Source organism: Podarcis melisellensis (genome assembly GCF_964234715.1).
Source record: "Podarcis melisellensis genome assembly, chromosome: 2".
In the NCBI taxonomy this organism is placed as follows: domain Eukaryota; kingdom Metazoa; phylum Chordata; class Lepidosauria; order Squamata; family Lacertidae; genus Podarcis; species Podarcis melisellensis.
In genome coordinates, this window is record NC_138529.1 from 108,422,817 (window position 1) to 108,439,653 (window position 16,837).

General features: G+C 44.6%; 3 protein-coding genes across 7 annotated transcripts in view; 2 read left to right on the forward strand and 1 right to left on the reverse strand.

The window, feature by feature from the left end:
- The window catches only part of LOC309365116 (uncharacterized protein), a 152,827-nt gene that overhangs the window by 126,045 nt on the left and 9,945 nt on the right, over positions 1-16,837 (forward strand). The window lies entirely within an intron of this gene.
- The window catches only part of LOC309365136 (killer cell lectin-like receptor subfamily B member 1B allele C), a 54,494-nt gene that overhangs the window by 1,998 nt on the left and 35,659 nt on the right, over positions 1-16,837 (forward strand). The window lies entirely within an intron of this gene.
- On the reverse strand, positions 406-16,176 carry LOC309365172 (C-type lectin domain family 2 member D-like). 5 transcript variants are annotated; one of them, XM_081903376.1, is made up of 9 exons: positions 15,639-15,796; positions 11,142-11,312; positions 9,565-9,621; positions 8,764-8,832; positions 7,659-7,751; positions 5,711-5,895; positions 4,992-5,095; positions 1,852-1,885; positions 406-1,740 (listed from the first exon to the last, which is right to left on the reverse strand). In XM_081903376.1, exons 3-9 carry the CDS (start codon positions 9,581-9,583, stop codon positions 1,699-1,701), a joined length of 546 nt encoding a protein of 181 aa, XP_081759502.1. In that variant the 5' UTR covers positions 9,584-9,621; positions 11,142-11,312; positions 15,639-15,796; the 3' UTR covers positions 406-1,698. The 5 variants fall into 5 exon arrangements, with proteins under 5 accessions (XP_081759502.1, XP_081759501.1, XP_081759503.1 ...); XM_081903378.1 differs by having other exon boundaries at positions 1,624-1,740; positions 5,700-5,895; XM_081903375.1 differs by lacking the exons at positions 1,852-1,885; positions 15,639-15,796 and adding an exon at positions 15,803-16,176.

The window sequence follows — 16,837 nt, forward strand, 5'->3', positions numbered from 1 at the left end:
ACATTTTTGGGAGTCCACCCAGGTAACCCAGTGTTTTAGGGACAAAGTTAATCCAGCCACTTAACTGTTGGGGATTAGTCAAGAGTCCTAAACAATCCTTTAACCTTTGCTTAATGCCAACACATAAAACCAGATATTTTTTTCTGTGTGGTGGTGCTGCCACCTTTTTTATTATTAAACAAAGCAACAACAACAACAACAACAACAACAACAAATATTCTTAGCAGAGTTCAATGAAATGTGTCAGATAGTTAAAGAAATGTAACACAATTTTGCACTTTTTAAAAACAACCACTTGCAACAAGATGGGTTTTTAATCACTGAGGCAAGAATCAAGAGGTGGCAGTTGGTCCCTGTTAACTGACATTCTTAACGGAACATAACAGAACAGACACTGAAGGGAGGGGTGTTTTTCTTACACATATGACCCCTCTCATGAGTTATTTCAAGAAGGGGTGTGTGGGCATCACACTAATCTTTCTTACCTTAAGGCAAACGAGTTAGACCTGAGCAACATTAAGGCAAAAAATATATAAAAATATTAAAACACAGAATAAAAGCATTTAATCATTGTGTCCAGGAGAAAACAAAAGTTTTTGCCCAGCAACAAGTGAGAGTCCTTAGGGAAGGTATTCCACAGATAGGGAGCTACTGCAGATAATTAGTTATGTGGTGTGTGTGTATAAGAGATAAGGAATGGATGAAAATAAGAAGGAATGGCCTTGCCTACTTTTGACTTTGGTTCTGCTCACTTCTGGTTTGGAATCATTGCCAAGACTGGAAAAAACAACAACAACCCCACATTCACCTGATTCTATAAACATCTTTACACAGCAGTTTTTAACATTCATATTAGAGAGTTTTTTGGTCCCCACGTATTAATGACCTGCCCCTAATCCTTAAAGTCACAACTTGAGACCAGCACTGGCAAGTTCAAACCACAAGATGGCAACTGTTCTTTGAAGCAATGGACAAAAAGGTAAACATCTTTCTATCACTAGCTTGGAGTAATGTTCCCTCTGCAAGAAAGTGATAAGGCCTGAACGTGCTTACTTGGAAAGTAAATAGCACTGCGATAAGGAATGTGAAAAGTCAAACGGAGGTGAAGGGAATAAATAAGACCCTCTTGCATTCAGCTAGATAGATCCGGCAAGCATGTTTGGATCCTTGGCCAAGCGTCCACACAGCCTCAAATCGCTGGGTGTCCTGCTCACAGTTTATTCCTCAGACAAGATGGAGGGCAGCTTCTCAGCTGGTGACTGGCTTAGGAACTGTGCCTTTCAGGCCTCAGTTCATCCATACAACAAGCTTCAGGTGCTTTGGACTACAACTCCCATAATCCCATGCCACCGGTCATGCTGGCAGAGGCTGATGCGAGTCCAACAGCCCATGGCTGATATGGCAATGGTAGTCTGAAGCCATCTTGTGAGTTTATGGCATAGGTGAGGTTCAAATGCAGTGACAAGACAGTTGCCACTATTCTTGATAAATCTCTCTTATAGGCAGATAACAAAATGGAGCATTATATCTGGAACTAGCTGCAGAAAGAGTGGTTCTACCAGTGAGACTCTAAAGAGCCAGTAGTGCTCGCCTTACACAAATGAGGATCACAAGTTTTGTTTCCTCTTGGCACAAGCATCCGCCAGGCTGCAGACAAAGTTCTTCACCACAGCACACTTGGTGCTGCTGACCCCAAGGTCATTTATGTAAGCGCAAAAGCCTTCTCCTCGCACTGTAAATCTGAAAAAGACAACAACAAGAAGAAGCAGGTATTGTTCTCTCCATTAAAGCAACATCTGCAGGGCTGGAGTTAAACATGACAGCAAATATCTGTTAATTTATTCAACTTACTAGTTGCTTATCACTCAAAGGTCTCCAAGCGACGCTAAAGAAAAATATATACACGCACATTATACCACAGGAGGGTGGGAGGATCATATAATATGTCAATATTTCACATAACTTACAACTTATGGGGAGGAAACAGGACACTGGCTGAATAAACAGCAGCAGAAAATATTAGCAAAACTCTATCCAATAACCAAAGCAATAGTCTCACCTACGAATTACACTGGGCAACAATTTTTTACTTTTTGAATGTTGTCTAGATTTCTACAACTGCTTTAGGGTATTTTTGCACTGCTGAATCAGGAAATGGCATCCGTTTCTCTCCATCAGGTCAGGTTTTTGTGCTATGTTGATTTGAAAAAAATCAGATCTTGTGACAAAATCAATTACATTTTTGTGGCATTATCAGCTGATTTTTGTCAACACATATCATCCTAAATATGTTTTTAAGAGAAAAAAATGTTTTTCCAACAACATATATTGATTACCTGATAGAAACATCGATTACTGTAACCTGAGTGGTGGGCATTGATAAAGGTAAGTACACGTAAATTGCATGTTGCTTCACCATTTTTCAAACTTCAGGGCTTGAACTTCCGTTTCTTGGAACTCCTGGATTGCTCAGCAGCAGGGAGGTCTCTCTTCAGAGTCCAACAGTAGTCAGCCATCTTGACTGCGTCCCAGCGACCCTGATACCTGGTCTCCATCTCTTTCATGTCCTGATGGAATCTCTCCCCCTGCTCGTCACTCATTGAACCCAGGTTCTCAGGAAACTGGTCCATATGTGAAAATAGGTAGTGCATCTTGACGCTCATGTTGCAGCCCAGGTTTCTGAAAGCAGTCGGCATGTTGTTGACAAGTTCTGCGTAGTTTCTGGTCTTATTGTCGCCAAGAAAGTTCTTCACTACCAGAACAAATGCCTTCCACACTTCCAGTTCCACTTCGTTCATTGAGTTTCTGAACTCTGGATCTCTGATGAGCTGACGGATCTGAGGACCGTCAAAGATGCCAGCTTTCAACTTCTCCACGGTCAATCCTGGAAAAACCTGGCACAAGTAAGTGAAGCAGTCACCATCCTTGTCCAGAGCCTTGGTGAACTGCTTGATTAAGCCGAGCAGCGATGGGAAGCGTATTCTGTCTCTGTCCCCCAGAGGGTCGTTGATGACGTTCCTTTCTTTGCAAGGCACCAATTCCTCCCGCACAGGCCAGTTCTTCTTCGTGTAATGCTGAGCACGGTCCCTACTATCCCACATGCACAGAAAACATGGGTACCTGGTGAAGCCAGACTGTTGTCACAACAAAAAGTTCACCATCTTCAGGTCAACACAAATAAACCACTTATGCTGATCATAACCAATTTTCTCCAGCACATACTGTTGGATATCAAGCCTCTATCGGGAGAAGCTGGCAACTCTCCCAGGCACCCGGCTTGATCTCCGGTGACCTCCCTGGCTGCATTCCCCAGCAAACACAGGCTAGATCCCTATAGGCCACTCTTCCCAGCTTGGGAAGAGCACATCCACTATTTCCTGCTCCCCCGGCAGGGAAAAGAGGTAGTCAGAAACGTGTATTTACATGGTTTATTTCTGACTCTTCAGCATTACAAAAAACATGTCTGCTCTCTTCAAACATCGGCAAACAAGTGACTAAGACTTCCTATACAATCACAAGAGGAAGGTCTCATATTACACTCTGAGCAAATTCCGGTGAACTGCCCTGTGAACTGACTGGAATGCTGTTTCCCACAGTCAGCTCCATCACATGATATCAACAAGCTAGATGTCTGCAGCTGCGATGAGCTCATATGCTGACACATACTTCACCGCTTCATAGTTCTCCTTCAGTGTAGTCGAGTGAGCCAGGGGTATAGAGGCAAACTGGTTGCCGTTGTGTAGCACAACACATTTCAGTGATCGCTTGCTGCTGTCAATGAACAGTCTCCAATCTTTGGGTTCGTACTGTGGCACTCCAAGCTTGAGCAGAAGCTGCGCAATATCTGCACATTACACCAAGTCCTTCTCTTCCGAGAAAAAACGGAGGTACTCTTGATGCCTGTTGCGGAAGAAGCTGATGCGAGCACTGTCAGAGAGGAGGTTTTTTCCGTTCAATCTGGATGCCAACAGTTCGGCAAAGTCCTTTGACAAGCTGAGGTAGCAAACTAGATCATTCAACTCCTTTTGGGAAAATGGATGTGGCGCATCATCTTCAAGAACCACTTCTTCTTCTTCATGTCCTTCTGGAGGCATCTTTGTCACTAATGTCAAGAAGTTCTCCGAAGACAGGCACTGGAATTTCATCACAATGAGCTACAGGACGACATGCTGATTGAAGATCAGGATACTTGAGGCTGCTCCGGTTCTTTCTGTTGATCCCAGTCACATCAACAGCACAGAAGTAGCAGTCAGTGACATGGTTTGTCGGCTCCCTCCAAACCATGGGAATTCCAAAGTTCAGACTCCTCTTGTCATTAGTCCACCCACGTAGAGTCTCGGTGCATGCCTTGCACACCATGTGTGGCGCCCAAGCTTTATCCTGGTCACCAAGTTTAATACCAAAATAAGCATGGTAAGCAACTTTATGCTTTGCCGCACCAATTTATGGAAGATTTTGAGGTTTTATGACTTCAAACTGATCCCTTTATGACATAATCACCCAGAACTATCGGACCTGAATACTTCTTGTCATTAAAATAATCATTTCCAATCAAAACAATTATTCGGCATGGCATTTTACCCCCACCAACTTCTTCTAAAATGCTCCACACAAGCGTACATGTGAACAAAAACGTAAGAAAAGACATGTGGCCATAGCTCGAAAACTTGACCTGATTGATCAAAACCAATGTGATTTTTGGATATTCAGCGCATCAGATTCATCCTAAATCAACTGAAAAAATGCAGACAACAAATTTGTTGTTGACCAGTGTTATCATTTAAACAAAACTCATCCCCGCTCCTAAGTCCACATATTCTCTATTCCTGCATGGTAATTCAGAATAAAAAGGTGTCTCCAGCTACAGCTCCACACAGTGAATTGTGGGTACTGTATATAAGCTCTGGAAACTAATGCAAAAGACAACTTTTACAATCCAAACACAAAGCAGGCACGTATTCACAGGCAAAGAGGGGGTGGAAATCACTCACTGGTTTCCAAACTCTGTCCCATTGGGCCATTTCCAGGGCTGACCTGCTTCTCTTGAAAGACCAATCCAATGATGAGAGGGACGAGTAAAATTCCACAAAAAATCCTAGAAGGAAAGGAATGGCAAGCAGTGGTTTATATACCTCTACCACCTTCTAGGACTCAATACTTAAATCTCATTTTTATCAGCATCATCGTATCTGGTATACCGCAAAAAGGGGACCTTCCGTTCCGTAGCAGCTTGTCTGGTACGACAGAACTACAATGTCCACTTCCCAAGATGTGTGTCCTTGCCATTTATCGAGAGGGTGAGGGCTGAGGCTGCAGGGAGGCTGGCAGGGTGCAAGGGCAGCAGCGGGGGTGCCAGACTGGCTCTGTTGGGGTAGCTACACATTGCTCTCCCCACACCATGGCCCTCCCTCCCTCCTGTTCCTGACATCATCTCTTACTGCCATTCACCACTCCTTGCTCCCTTTCCACCTTTCCTTCTGCTGTCTTCCCCACTGCTACAGAGATAAGATTGCAAATTCCTTGGGGCACTTTGCTTATGTTGCTCTGCGAAGTGTCATGAACCCTGTTGTAAATTTAGTATATTATTATTATTATTATTATTATTATTATTATTATTATTATTAAACCCAGAATATAAGTTACAGATGGAGCTGTACTTGTTTGCTTCCAGCGATGAGCCCACAAGTGAGGATACATACTTGTTCCTTACCAGATCCGGCTTGGTATCAATCACAGCCAAAGAGGCACCCAGGAAGGAACATCTAGATTCACTGTCGCTCCAGTTCCTTTTGTCTTCCGATGTATAATAACATTTCCCTAGGTACCCAACCCAGCGATCTGGGCAAGCAGCATCGACAGGGGGAGGACACAGCGGACAGGGCTGTGGCTTTTTAACTGGAAATGAAACAATTTGCCCAAGTGTAAGAGCTCACAATGATTCTGTAACACTGAGGACAGATGCTAGGAAACATTTGGGAATTGTAGTATGGGTAGCAGTGAACTATAATTCCCAGGGTTCTTTTGGAAAAGCCATGATCTTTTTTTCTTTTTTTTAAAACAACTACTACTATGTATGTATATGGTGCAGGTAGATTTCGTGCCCATACTAAAAGATTATGTATTTGTACTGCTGTGGTTCACATTGCTTAGTGCAAATACAAATTTATGAGTGGAAAAATAGGATAAAAATATCACAGGAAGCTGCCTGGCACCAAGTCAGACCATCTAGCTCAGTACAGTGGTACCTCGGGTTAAATACTTAATTCGTTCCGGAGGTCCGTTCTTAACCTGAAACTGTTCTTAACCTGAAGCACCACTTTAGCTAATGGGGCCTCCTGCTGCCGCCATGCCGCCGGAGCACGATTTCTGTTCTCATCCTGAAGCAGAGTTCTTAACCCAAAGTAATATGTCTGGGTTAGTGGAGTCTGTAACCTGAAGCGTATGTAACCCGAGGTACCACTGTATTCTCAGTTAATATTTAATCTTTCAAGCGTGTAGCATGTCTTGCTGTTAACAGTTCTCAAGATGGCTCTGGGAAAGGCAGCCAGTCTCGCAGCTCAGCAGACCCCTCATTTATAACTTTAGTTTTAACTGATTTTTAATCAGTTTGTTTTAACCTAATTTTTGCTATGTTGCGGAGAGCAGAGCTCGAGAAAATGCAGAGTTCATCTGTTGCCTGTTTTAATGAATTTTATGGAGCAGGGTGTTTCAGTGCTTTGGAGACAGCACATAAATCTCAAAGAACATTGAATCAGATATCATTAGGGAGCCATTTTCCTCTCCTTTACTTCCTCGACTTTGCAAGAGGGGGGTTAGTGTTTTTCATCAAAATTTCCAGAACGCAGCTGAATACCCTGTTCAGGGCTGCGTTTAGGTTTGATGAGGCCCTAAGCTACTGAAGGTAATGGAGCCCTTTATATGTCCAGCTATCCTTTGTCAACAACAAATTGTCGCTGTTTTTTGTGTTGAATATATGCTGTATGGTAATTTATGGACCTCATAGGTCCATACACAACACAAAACACTGTTGCTGTATGTAGGTTTTATTTTATTTGTTTTTTATCTTATATTTTGGAAATGTACATCCAGTTCCCCCCCCCCCTTTAAATTGTTTTTGGGTCCCCAAGAGAGTGGGCCCCTAAGCTATAGCTTGTTTAGCTTATACGTAAAATCCAGCACTGACCCTGTTAGAAGAGTTTTTAAAATAAATAAATAGCTGCACATAAGGGCTGGGAAATCCATTCTCACGATGGTGCTTACTGAAGTGCAAACACGAAAGGCCTACCTCAATTCAACGGGCAGCCTGAGAATGTACTCTAAAGCAGGAATCTATACAGTGGTACCTCGGTTACGAACTTAATTTGTTCCGGAGGTCCATTCTTAACCTGAGGTACCAATTTAGCTAATGGGGCCTCCCGCTGCCGCCACACAATTTCTGTTTTCATTCTGAGGTAAAGTTCTTAACCAGAGGTACTACTTCTGGGTTAGCTGAGTCTGTAACCTGAAGTGTTTGTAACCCGAGGTACCACTGTATTGGATCATTATGAGGCAGGAAATGCAGTTCGGTGAGGGAATGAATCTACAAGTCAAAGGCAGAAAGAAGCAATAAATCATAAATAATGATGTCAGGGTTAAAGCACAAAGTTTTCTCTACTCACCAGCCAATGCGATTATAGTAATGACCAAAGCTGTGATGACGGCAACAACTGCTAATGTATATTTTTTGTCTTTAATGCACTTTGGGATGAAAACTGAAAAACAGAAGGGAAAGGGTCTGAGGCAGTGTTTCTCAACCTTGGGTCCCCAGATGTTGTTGGACTACAACTCCCATCATCCCTGAGCTCTGGCCTTGCTGGCTAGGGATGATGGGAGTTGTAGTTCAACAACATTTGGGGACCCAAGTGAATGATGGTCACGAAAGCAAACAAATCAGTCTGTTTGTTGCTACAGTTCTGCGAGAATTTGACATTCAAGACAAGGCACTGCAAATTCATTCCAAACCACGACTTTAGGGTATGCCTGCCTTAGCTGCCTGCTTTCCATGAGATGTATTCTAAGGCAGCCATTCCAAAACATCATGTGGTCTGGTGGTTGTTGGACTTCAAATCCCATCAGACCACATGGCCAAAGGTCAGGGATGATGGGATTTGTAGTCCAAGAACATTACTGTCCTAGAACATTGGACTACAAATGAGACTGCTTAAAAAAAGAGTAAAGTATAAGTACTTTATGGATGCACTGAGATACAACAAAATCCCCTAACGCTGTGCAACCCAGAGGGAGTATCTTTTACGTATAAAGGGAGAAAACAAAGGTGTCAGGATCCACAGAATCAGATAAATTCTGGAGAAAATATGGGAAAGAGCTAGCAGGAGAAAGGGCATTTGGACTGGAACAGTACCGGAAGAGGTAGACTCAACAGAGGTCAAAGTGAAAGAAAAATAAATAAAAACAAGATGGCATTAAAAATCTTAACTTGGAATGTAAATGGACTTAATAACTAAACAAAAAGATGTAAGATTGAGCATGTAGTGAAGAAGTTAAATTTGGATGAAATCTGCTTCCAAGAAACACATATTGCTAAGAAACATAGAAGGATTTTGATTAATAAAAGGCTGGGGGAGGACTCTGTAACCTCCGACGGAAGAAGAAGAAGAAGAAGAAGAAGAAGAAGAAGAAGAAGAAGAAGAAGAAGAAGAAGAAGAAGAAGAAAGGAGTTGTAATGTATTTAAAACCAGAGTTGGACCCCAAATAACTATCTACCAGCATTTCCTGCTTCCCTTGCAGCAGGTATCTCAGGAGTCATCAGTTCACTGTTGACAGTGGCTCTATCTGTAAAAGTAAGCATAAGTGGTCAAGAACCACTGTTATCTTCTCATCTGTGGCACCACATATGAAATCCCCCTCACCTTTTGTAATTGAATTAGGACAAAACTCCAGGTGCCAACTGGGATGGAAGCATTTCTAGAACAGGACCAAAATTCAGTATACTGTGGCAGGTTTGGGGCCAATTCAGAAAATGACCTGGTGCCCAAGAACAGCAAAGACTCCCAGATTTTATGACTTGACTCAGGGTTTCTACTACTTGTGTTGAGAAGTTTCAGGAGGTCTGAGTGGGTCTCAGATAGTCATAGTTTCTTGGGACATGGTTCAATTAAGTTCTCAAAGCAATCTTGGGGAGTTTCTATACAATATACAGTCGTACATTGGAAGTCAAACGGAATCCGTTCCGGAAGTCCGTTCAACTTCCAAAATATTCGGAAACCAAAGCATAGCTTCTGATTGGCTGCAGGATGCTCCTGCAGCCAATCGGAAGCCGCAGAAGCCGTGCCAGACATTTGGCTTCTGAAAATTGTTCGAAAACTTGTAACAGAGAGATATTGGGGTATCAAATGTGTCTGAAAGGAAGTATCTTTTTCACCACACCCAGAATTAATCCTCTCTCCAATAAAACATTCTGGGATCGAAACAGTTTCATCCCTGGAGTCAGTGAGAGAGGTTTGCCCTCAAGATTTTGCCCTGCCACCTCCACTGTGTGAAACAAACAAGATTATTATGCCTCACCTGTGATATCTTCTGCCATCTTGGGATCTTTCCATGCTGAGTCCAACAGCTCTCAGCCTTCAGGGAAGACAAAGAGGTCCCTGTTACCAGCAATGTTAATCGATCAACTTGGGTTTTTGGTTTTTTAACCAGACATTTTTACTGAAAGCTTAAAAGTACATAATTATATGTCCACTAAACATGGGGTGTGGGTGGTGCTGTGGTCTAAACCACTGAGCCTAGGTCTTGCCGACTGGAAGGTCGGCAGTTCGAATCCCCACGACGGGGTGAGCTCCCATTGCTCGGTCCCAGCTCCTGCCAATCCAGCAGTTCGAAAGCATGTCAAAGTGGAAGTAGATCAATAGGTACCGCTCTGGCGGGAAGGTAAATGGCATTTCCGTGCTCTGCTCTGGTTTCACCAGAAGAGGCTTAGTCATGCTGGCCACAGGACCTGGAAAAACTGTATGTGGACAAACATCAGCTCCCTCGGCCAGTAAAGCGAGATGAGAGCCGCAACCCCAGAGTCGTTCACGACTGGACTTAACTGTCTTTTTAAGCATGGTGATATGTAAATAAAAGGGAGAAAAAGGAAAAGGAAAACAGAACCTGTGTAGAAGGGAAAGTAAGGGGGGAGGGAAACCTAAAACTGTATACTTTACAAAGTTGGGATTGTACTTCAAAATAATAATAATAATAATAATAATAATAATAATAATAATAATAATAATTTATTATTTATACCCCGCCCATCTGGCTGGGCCCCCCCAGCCACTCTGGGCGGCTTCCATAGAAACCAGGAAACACTAAAATATCATACATTAAAAACTTCCCTGAACAGGGCTGCCTTAAGATGTTTTCTGAAAAGATCTTAACCTATTACAGTATTTGTAAGAACGGATTCCAAATATCATGGAATTTGTCCATGGCAAGTCTGCATTTATATGCAAGATGTTCACATGTTGCGAGTTTGTATAAGTCTTCAATTGTAGAAGAGAGCTGCATCTTTATTTTTCCAATTCATCAGTATCAGTCTTTTTGCTGTGGTAAGGGTACAGAGAGTCCACTTGCATCGTCCTTTTGTAAGGTTCCATGTGCTGGGCATATAATTCCAAAGGATATTTTGCTCTGTAAATGTAAGGTAGCTCCATACAGTTCTGTTGACAGTTTCAGTTACCCTCTACCAAAATCTTTCAATATAGGACAATGAAAAAACATGTGTTTTAGAGAACCATTATCCCTATTGCATCTCCAACAGTTAGTTTCTCCCCCATCCCTGCATGATACTGATAATGCCAAGGTTGCAACTTCGATTCCTGTATGGGACGGCTCCATATTCCTGCATCGCAGGGGGTTGGACTAGATGACCCTCAGGATCCCTTCCAACTCTACAGTTCTATGATTGTACATGCTTAAAAATGTCTTGGACATGTTCTTGCAAAGAGGATGGATCCTGGACCAAGGCCTGCATTTCTGCAGGTAGAAAAGAGAAGGAAAAAGAGGAGGACAAAAAGAGAGAGGGAAAGGGGTGCTTGCCCCAACAGATGACCACTGACAGAATGTGCCCACAGAGACAGATTTGAAAAGTTGCCGATCCTTACCTTTGACTGTAGAAGACTGTATGTTGCCTTTGGTCCTTGCACTCCAGTTCTGCAGGATCTGACTGGCAGCAGCTCACCAAGGTATCTCATGAAGGTCTTTCCCAGCACCGCCATAAGTCTTTTTAACGGGAGATGCCATGGTTTGAACCAGGTTCATTGTGCCTATGAAAGCTGCAACGAAAGAATGAAATGAAAACGGTCTTGAAAACACCAAAGAACATTTGAAAGCATCTAAAAACATTTAACATATATTTTCCACCCTCTTTGGAAATAGGTTGGAAAGGAATAAATCAAGCATTTTGTATGTCTAGAATCCAAAATGCTTGTGCAGAGGGGGAGGGGATGGTTCAAAAACACTCCCTAAATCAGGCATAGGCAAACTCGGCCCTCCAGATATTTTGGAACTACAATTCCAATCATCCCTGACCACTGGTCCTGTTAGCTAGGGATCATGGGAGTTGTAGTCCCAAAACAACTGGAGGGTCAAGTTTGCCTATGCCTGCCCTATATGAAAAAGTTACTGGTGAGGGGGGAGTTGAAAGGCCCTGAGATGTGGGCAGAAATCTTTGCATGCTTACAGGTTTTTATTGTTTTCTTAAGGCTCTCGGCCATTGTGCATGAAGAAATATCCTTTCTAGAATGCTTTCCATTCCATTCCCTCCTTCACTTTACTTTCTGGTGCTGAAGTCATTATGTTTTATCAACAGTGCTTTTCTCTGTTAAGTATAAACAGTCTCCTTTTGTGTGGTCACAGAAAACAATATGTTGGCAACAATAAAACTGAAGTATCTTCTCCAAAGGCTTTTGTGGTGGCAGCAGCTGTTGAGTGTAGGCCAAGTGTAGGCCAAGTAATAAATACATTCCAACTCCCTCCAGGCTGTCAGTATGTTGAAGGACGGGTTCAAGTTAGACTTGAGCACTTAAAAGTGAATTTAAGCCTTCTGTCGGTCTAGCAGAACAAATCCACTTTTTAAAAATGGACTTTTTGCAGTTAGGAAAGTGACAGTGAACTGAACTGAAACATATTCGGTGTGGGAAGACAATTAAACACTCCACAATCAAATTAGGAGAAAGGCACAAGGAATCCTTCTGCCGGTGTAACCACCCCATGAGCAAATCAGAACAAATAGTCAGTAAAGACCAGATCTTTACTAGATCTGTCAGCAGCTTTTGACATGGTCAATCACGAACTCCTGGACCACCGCCTGGGGATTCAGGGCACAGTCCTTCAATGGCTGCGCTCGTTTCTCTCTGGTCGGGGACAGAGGGTGGCGCTTGGGGGGGAATTGTCATCGCGCCACTCCTTGGTGTGTGGAGTGCCTCAGGGTGCGATTCTCTCCCCGATGCTTTTTAACATCTTTATGCGCCCCCTCGCCCAGCTTGTCCGGAGTTTTGGGCTGGGTTGCCATCAGTATGCTGATGACACCCAACTCTATCTGTTGATGGATGGCCATCCTGACTCGGCCCCAGACACATTGACCAGATGTTTGGAAGCTGTGGCTGGATGGTTACGTGGGAGCCGGTTGAAGCTAAATCCTTCGAAGACAGAGGTCCTGTGGCTGGGACGGGACGATATGGGATTGGGGGGGCAACTCCCATCTCTTGCGGGGGTGCAATTAGTGCCAGCACCATCCGTTAAGAGTTTGGGTGTAATCTTCGACACCTCCCTTTCCATGGAGGCGCAGATTGCAGCTATAACAAAGGCAGCATTTTTTCATCTCCGCCAAGCTAAGCAGTTGGCTCCTTATCTCTCTCGCCCTGACCTAGCCACTGTGATCCATGCGACGGTCACCTCCAGACTGGATTATTGTAACTCACTCTACGTGGGGCTGCCCTTGAGACTGACTCAGAAACTCCAGCGGGTGCAGAATGCTGCAGCAAGACTCCTTACGGGGTCTTCGCTGCGAGATCATATTCATCCAGTACTATACAAGCTGCACTGGCTCCCGGTGGAGTACAGGATCAGGTTTAAGGTGCTGGTTTTAACCTTTAAAGCCCTATACGGCCTAGGACCCTCGTACCTACGGGACCGCCTCTCCTGGTATGCCCCACAGAGAAACTTATTGTCTTCAAATAAAAACATCTTGAAGGTCCCAGGCCACAGAGAAGTTAGGCTGGCCTCAACTAGAGCCAGGGCTTTTTCGGCTGTGGCTCCGATCTGGTGGAACGCTCTGTCACTAGAGACTAGGGCCCTGCGGGACTTGACATCTTTCTGCAGGGCCTGCAAGACAGAGTTGTTCCACCAGGCCTTTGGCCAGGGCACAGCCTGACTCCCTCCCTCGGCAATCTTTGTGGAGCTCTGGCACAATGGTTGCCAGTGGCTTGATTTGAATCAATTTTATAATGAATGATTTTAGAGTGTTGTTTGTGCTGTACCTTTGTACTGTTTTAATGTTGTTAGCCGCCCTGAGCCCGGCTTCAGCTGGGGAGGGCGGGATATAAATTATTATTATTATTATTATTATTATTATTATTATTATTATTATTATTATTATTATGTAATCTAACTACCTCTTGAAGTTCTGTGGAAGCAGGTCAGCATGAATGTTCATTAAACAGGTTGTTTGGGGGAACCCTCAATGATTGATTTCTGAACTGCAACCCAAGGTAAAGGTAAAATGACCCCTGCCCATTAGGTCCAGTCGTGGCCGACTCTGGGGTTGCGGCGCTCATCTCGCTTTATTGGCCAAGGGAGCCAGCGTACAGCTTCCGGGTCATGTGGCCAGCATGACTAAGCCACTTCTGGCGAACCAGAGCAGCGCACGGAAACGCCATTTACCTTCCCGCTAGAGCGGTACCTATTTATCTACTTGCACTTTGACGTGCTTTCGAACTGCTAGGTTGGCAGGAGCAGGGACCGAGCAACGGGAGCTCACCCTGTCGTGGGGATTCGAACCGCCGACCTTCTGATCGGCAAGTCCTAGGCTCTGTGGCTTAACCCACAGCGCCACCCGCATCCCTTGCAGTCCTTGGTAGTCTATACTATATTTGCCCCTGTCCTTGCACAGAATCCAGGCTTAGGCCGTCAGGTTTTATTCTCCTAAAGGGAATCTCTAGCCTTCATGGGTGTGGAGAAAATCCCACAAATGTGATTGCGCCCTTGATACTTTAAGATCAAAAGGCAAAGAGCTTTTCCAGAGTATGCGCTAGCAGTTTCTGGCAAAAGCAAATGTCCAGATCACATGGTATGCCTAAATGCAATTCTAAAAATAAAATAAAAAATGAGCAGGGGCAGAGAGCAGCTATTGCCAGTTGCCACCAGTCTTGGGCACCTGAGCAGCACCCAGTACCACCACGACCACCACCCCACCCCCGTCATCCAGGAAAGGGCAGGGGGCAGCTATTGCTCCTGTCTGCTATTGTTGCCAATTGCCGGCAGGACAGAGGCAATGGGACTTCCTGAGCTGGTAGGGACAGCTGCAGAACAGGTAAACATTGACCCTCTCTTCTTGCTCTCTCAGCAAGGTGAGGAGAGCCACCAGATCATCCCTGGAGGAAGTCTTAATCCCCCACCCCCCACATAGATTTGCAGCAGTGGGCCTTGTTTTTTGCGGGGTGGGGATTAAGACTTTTGGGTGGGAGCATCGTTTTGTTTTAATGTTTAGGTACAGTTTTATACTGTATCACTGTTACTGGGGGCGGGGCACTGATACTGTATGGAATGTTAACGTTTAACATCATTTTTCTCGTTTTGTTTTCCCCCTGTGGTTTAATGTATATATATATGTAGATGTTCTTCGATGTTTGTTGCTTATAGAGCTTTTAGGGAACAAGAGACTAATAAGGTGCCTAGGTAATAATAAATCATGGTCTCTGGGCACACCAGCTGGAATCAACACCCACACAGGACTAGAGCTGCTATTTCTTGCTGGTGTTCCTTGCAAGACTGGCAGGAATTAGAAACATCTGCATCTATCTAGAACAGGGAAGGGATACAGAAGAAACATTAACCTCTGATGTGCACTCTCCCCTCACTGCTGCCTGCAATTGTAAGGCACCTCTGAGTTGTCAGTATTTTGTGGAAGGCATTCAGGAGCTCATGGGGGGAAACTGGGCTTGTGCAATTAAAACGGAGCACCAACTTCACTTTAGAAAAGAAACCAGAAGACATATAAACACCCCACAACCAAATGCTTGTTGAATGCACAAAGCGCGCCCACCAACAAATCAGCGCGCACGGGTGAGCTTTGTGCCAGTAAAACAGGATGAAAGCTCAAGAAATAGGTCGTCCGGAAGAGCAAGCAGATTCTACAGAATCTACAGGTTCTGGATTCCATCTGATCCCTACTTTCTCCCTTCCTGCACAGCCCCCTCCATCTGACACACCCATTTTCTTTGTCTCCAGCTCCCTGTACAGCAGGGCGCGACTCAGACGTCTGCTGAATAGTGATATACGATCCCCCAAAGAAGGGATCTGGGAGTCTGAGGCTAGTGATCTCAGGAGACAGACACGACCGAGCGAGGAGGACTGGAGGGAAAGTGCCAGCAGCAGCTTACCCCGGAGGAATCTCTTTTGGGCGCTGGAGGGTGAGAGGCAGGACCTTGTGATGAGTCACCTAAGTTCAGCGGCTCTCCAGGGTCCCAGCTGCCTTGTTTGATCCGTTAGCAGAAACACTGCGACACCGAAACCCCGTGAGAAGCGTCATGGCAAAAACACTTACCATGAATAAACAGGAGGCAGAAAATGGTCGAGCCCACGTGACGCTTCTCCGGCGTCCGGAGCAAAGCAGCAGGAAAACAAGCAGCAGATACGGCGATAGGAGGCAACTTCTCATGCTTATTTGCTAACATGCAAACTAGGCAAGGCATTTGGGAAGCTCCTATTCCACGCCTAGCTTTCCTCCAGTTTCCACGCCTGCTTAAACAGCCTGCTTTTGTTCTGAGGAAAGGAGCTGAAACGCGCAAAAGCTCATGTCTGCAAAAATGCCTTGTTAATCTTGACTCCCAGAAATGCTTCGAATTCTTTGGCTCTGTGGTCAGCGATTCCACTTTGTGGGAAGGCGTTGCTATTTCCTTTTTGCTATCCTTTTGGTCTAGTGAGATCGGGTGCATCCGTGGCTCAGAAATGAGTGAAGCGCATGCAGAAACCCAGTGCTTCTTTTGTTTCCTAAAAAAAATATTTAGGGGTACTGTCATTTCCCTACTCATATTGAAATACTGCCCCTCAATGAGGCCAAACTTAGATCCACAAAATGTTTAGGGATATGCTTACCCCTGCGTCCCCACCAGGAAAAAAGCACTGCAGAAACCTATCAGCTTATATGGCTACAGAGGAGTTTAGACAAACTTATATGGCTGTAATTGCTACTGGACAATTTTCTTGTTTTTATTTATTTATTTCGACTGTGTCCTACCAACATGGCTACCCACCTGAAGCTTACATGGCTGTGTTCAGTTTCCACTGCAGCCTCTGAATGCCCGTTTCTGGAAATCACAAGGCTTGCCAGAGGAATCTAGTTGGCCACTGTGAGAACAGGGTGCTGGACTAGATGAGCTATTATTGGCCTGGTTTAAGGAAGAGAGGGGCGTTCTTTTGTCCTTCTCTAAAGCTGTGTTTAGAGACGCAGGTGGCGCTGTGGGTTAAAGCCTCAGCGCCTAGGACTTGCCGATCGAAAGGTCGGCGGTTCGAATCCCTGCGGCGGGGTGCGCTCCCGCTGCTCGGTCCCAGCGCCTGCCAACCTAGCAGTTCGAAAGCA

Coding starts and splice junctions, on each gene's coding strand:
- LOC309365172 (XM_081903375.1), bottom strand. Junction 5,896..7,658: donor TACTATAATCGCATTGGCTG/GTGAGTAGAGAA, acceptor TTTCATTTCCAG/TTAAAAAGCCACAGCCCTGT. Junction 1,741..4,991: donor GGGACAGAGTTTGGAAACCA/GTGAGTGATTTC, acceptor TGTCTTTTTCAG/ATTTACAGTGCGAGGAGAAG.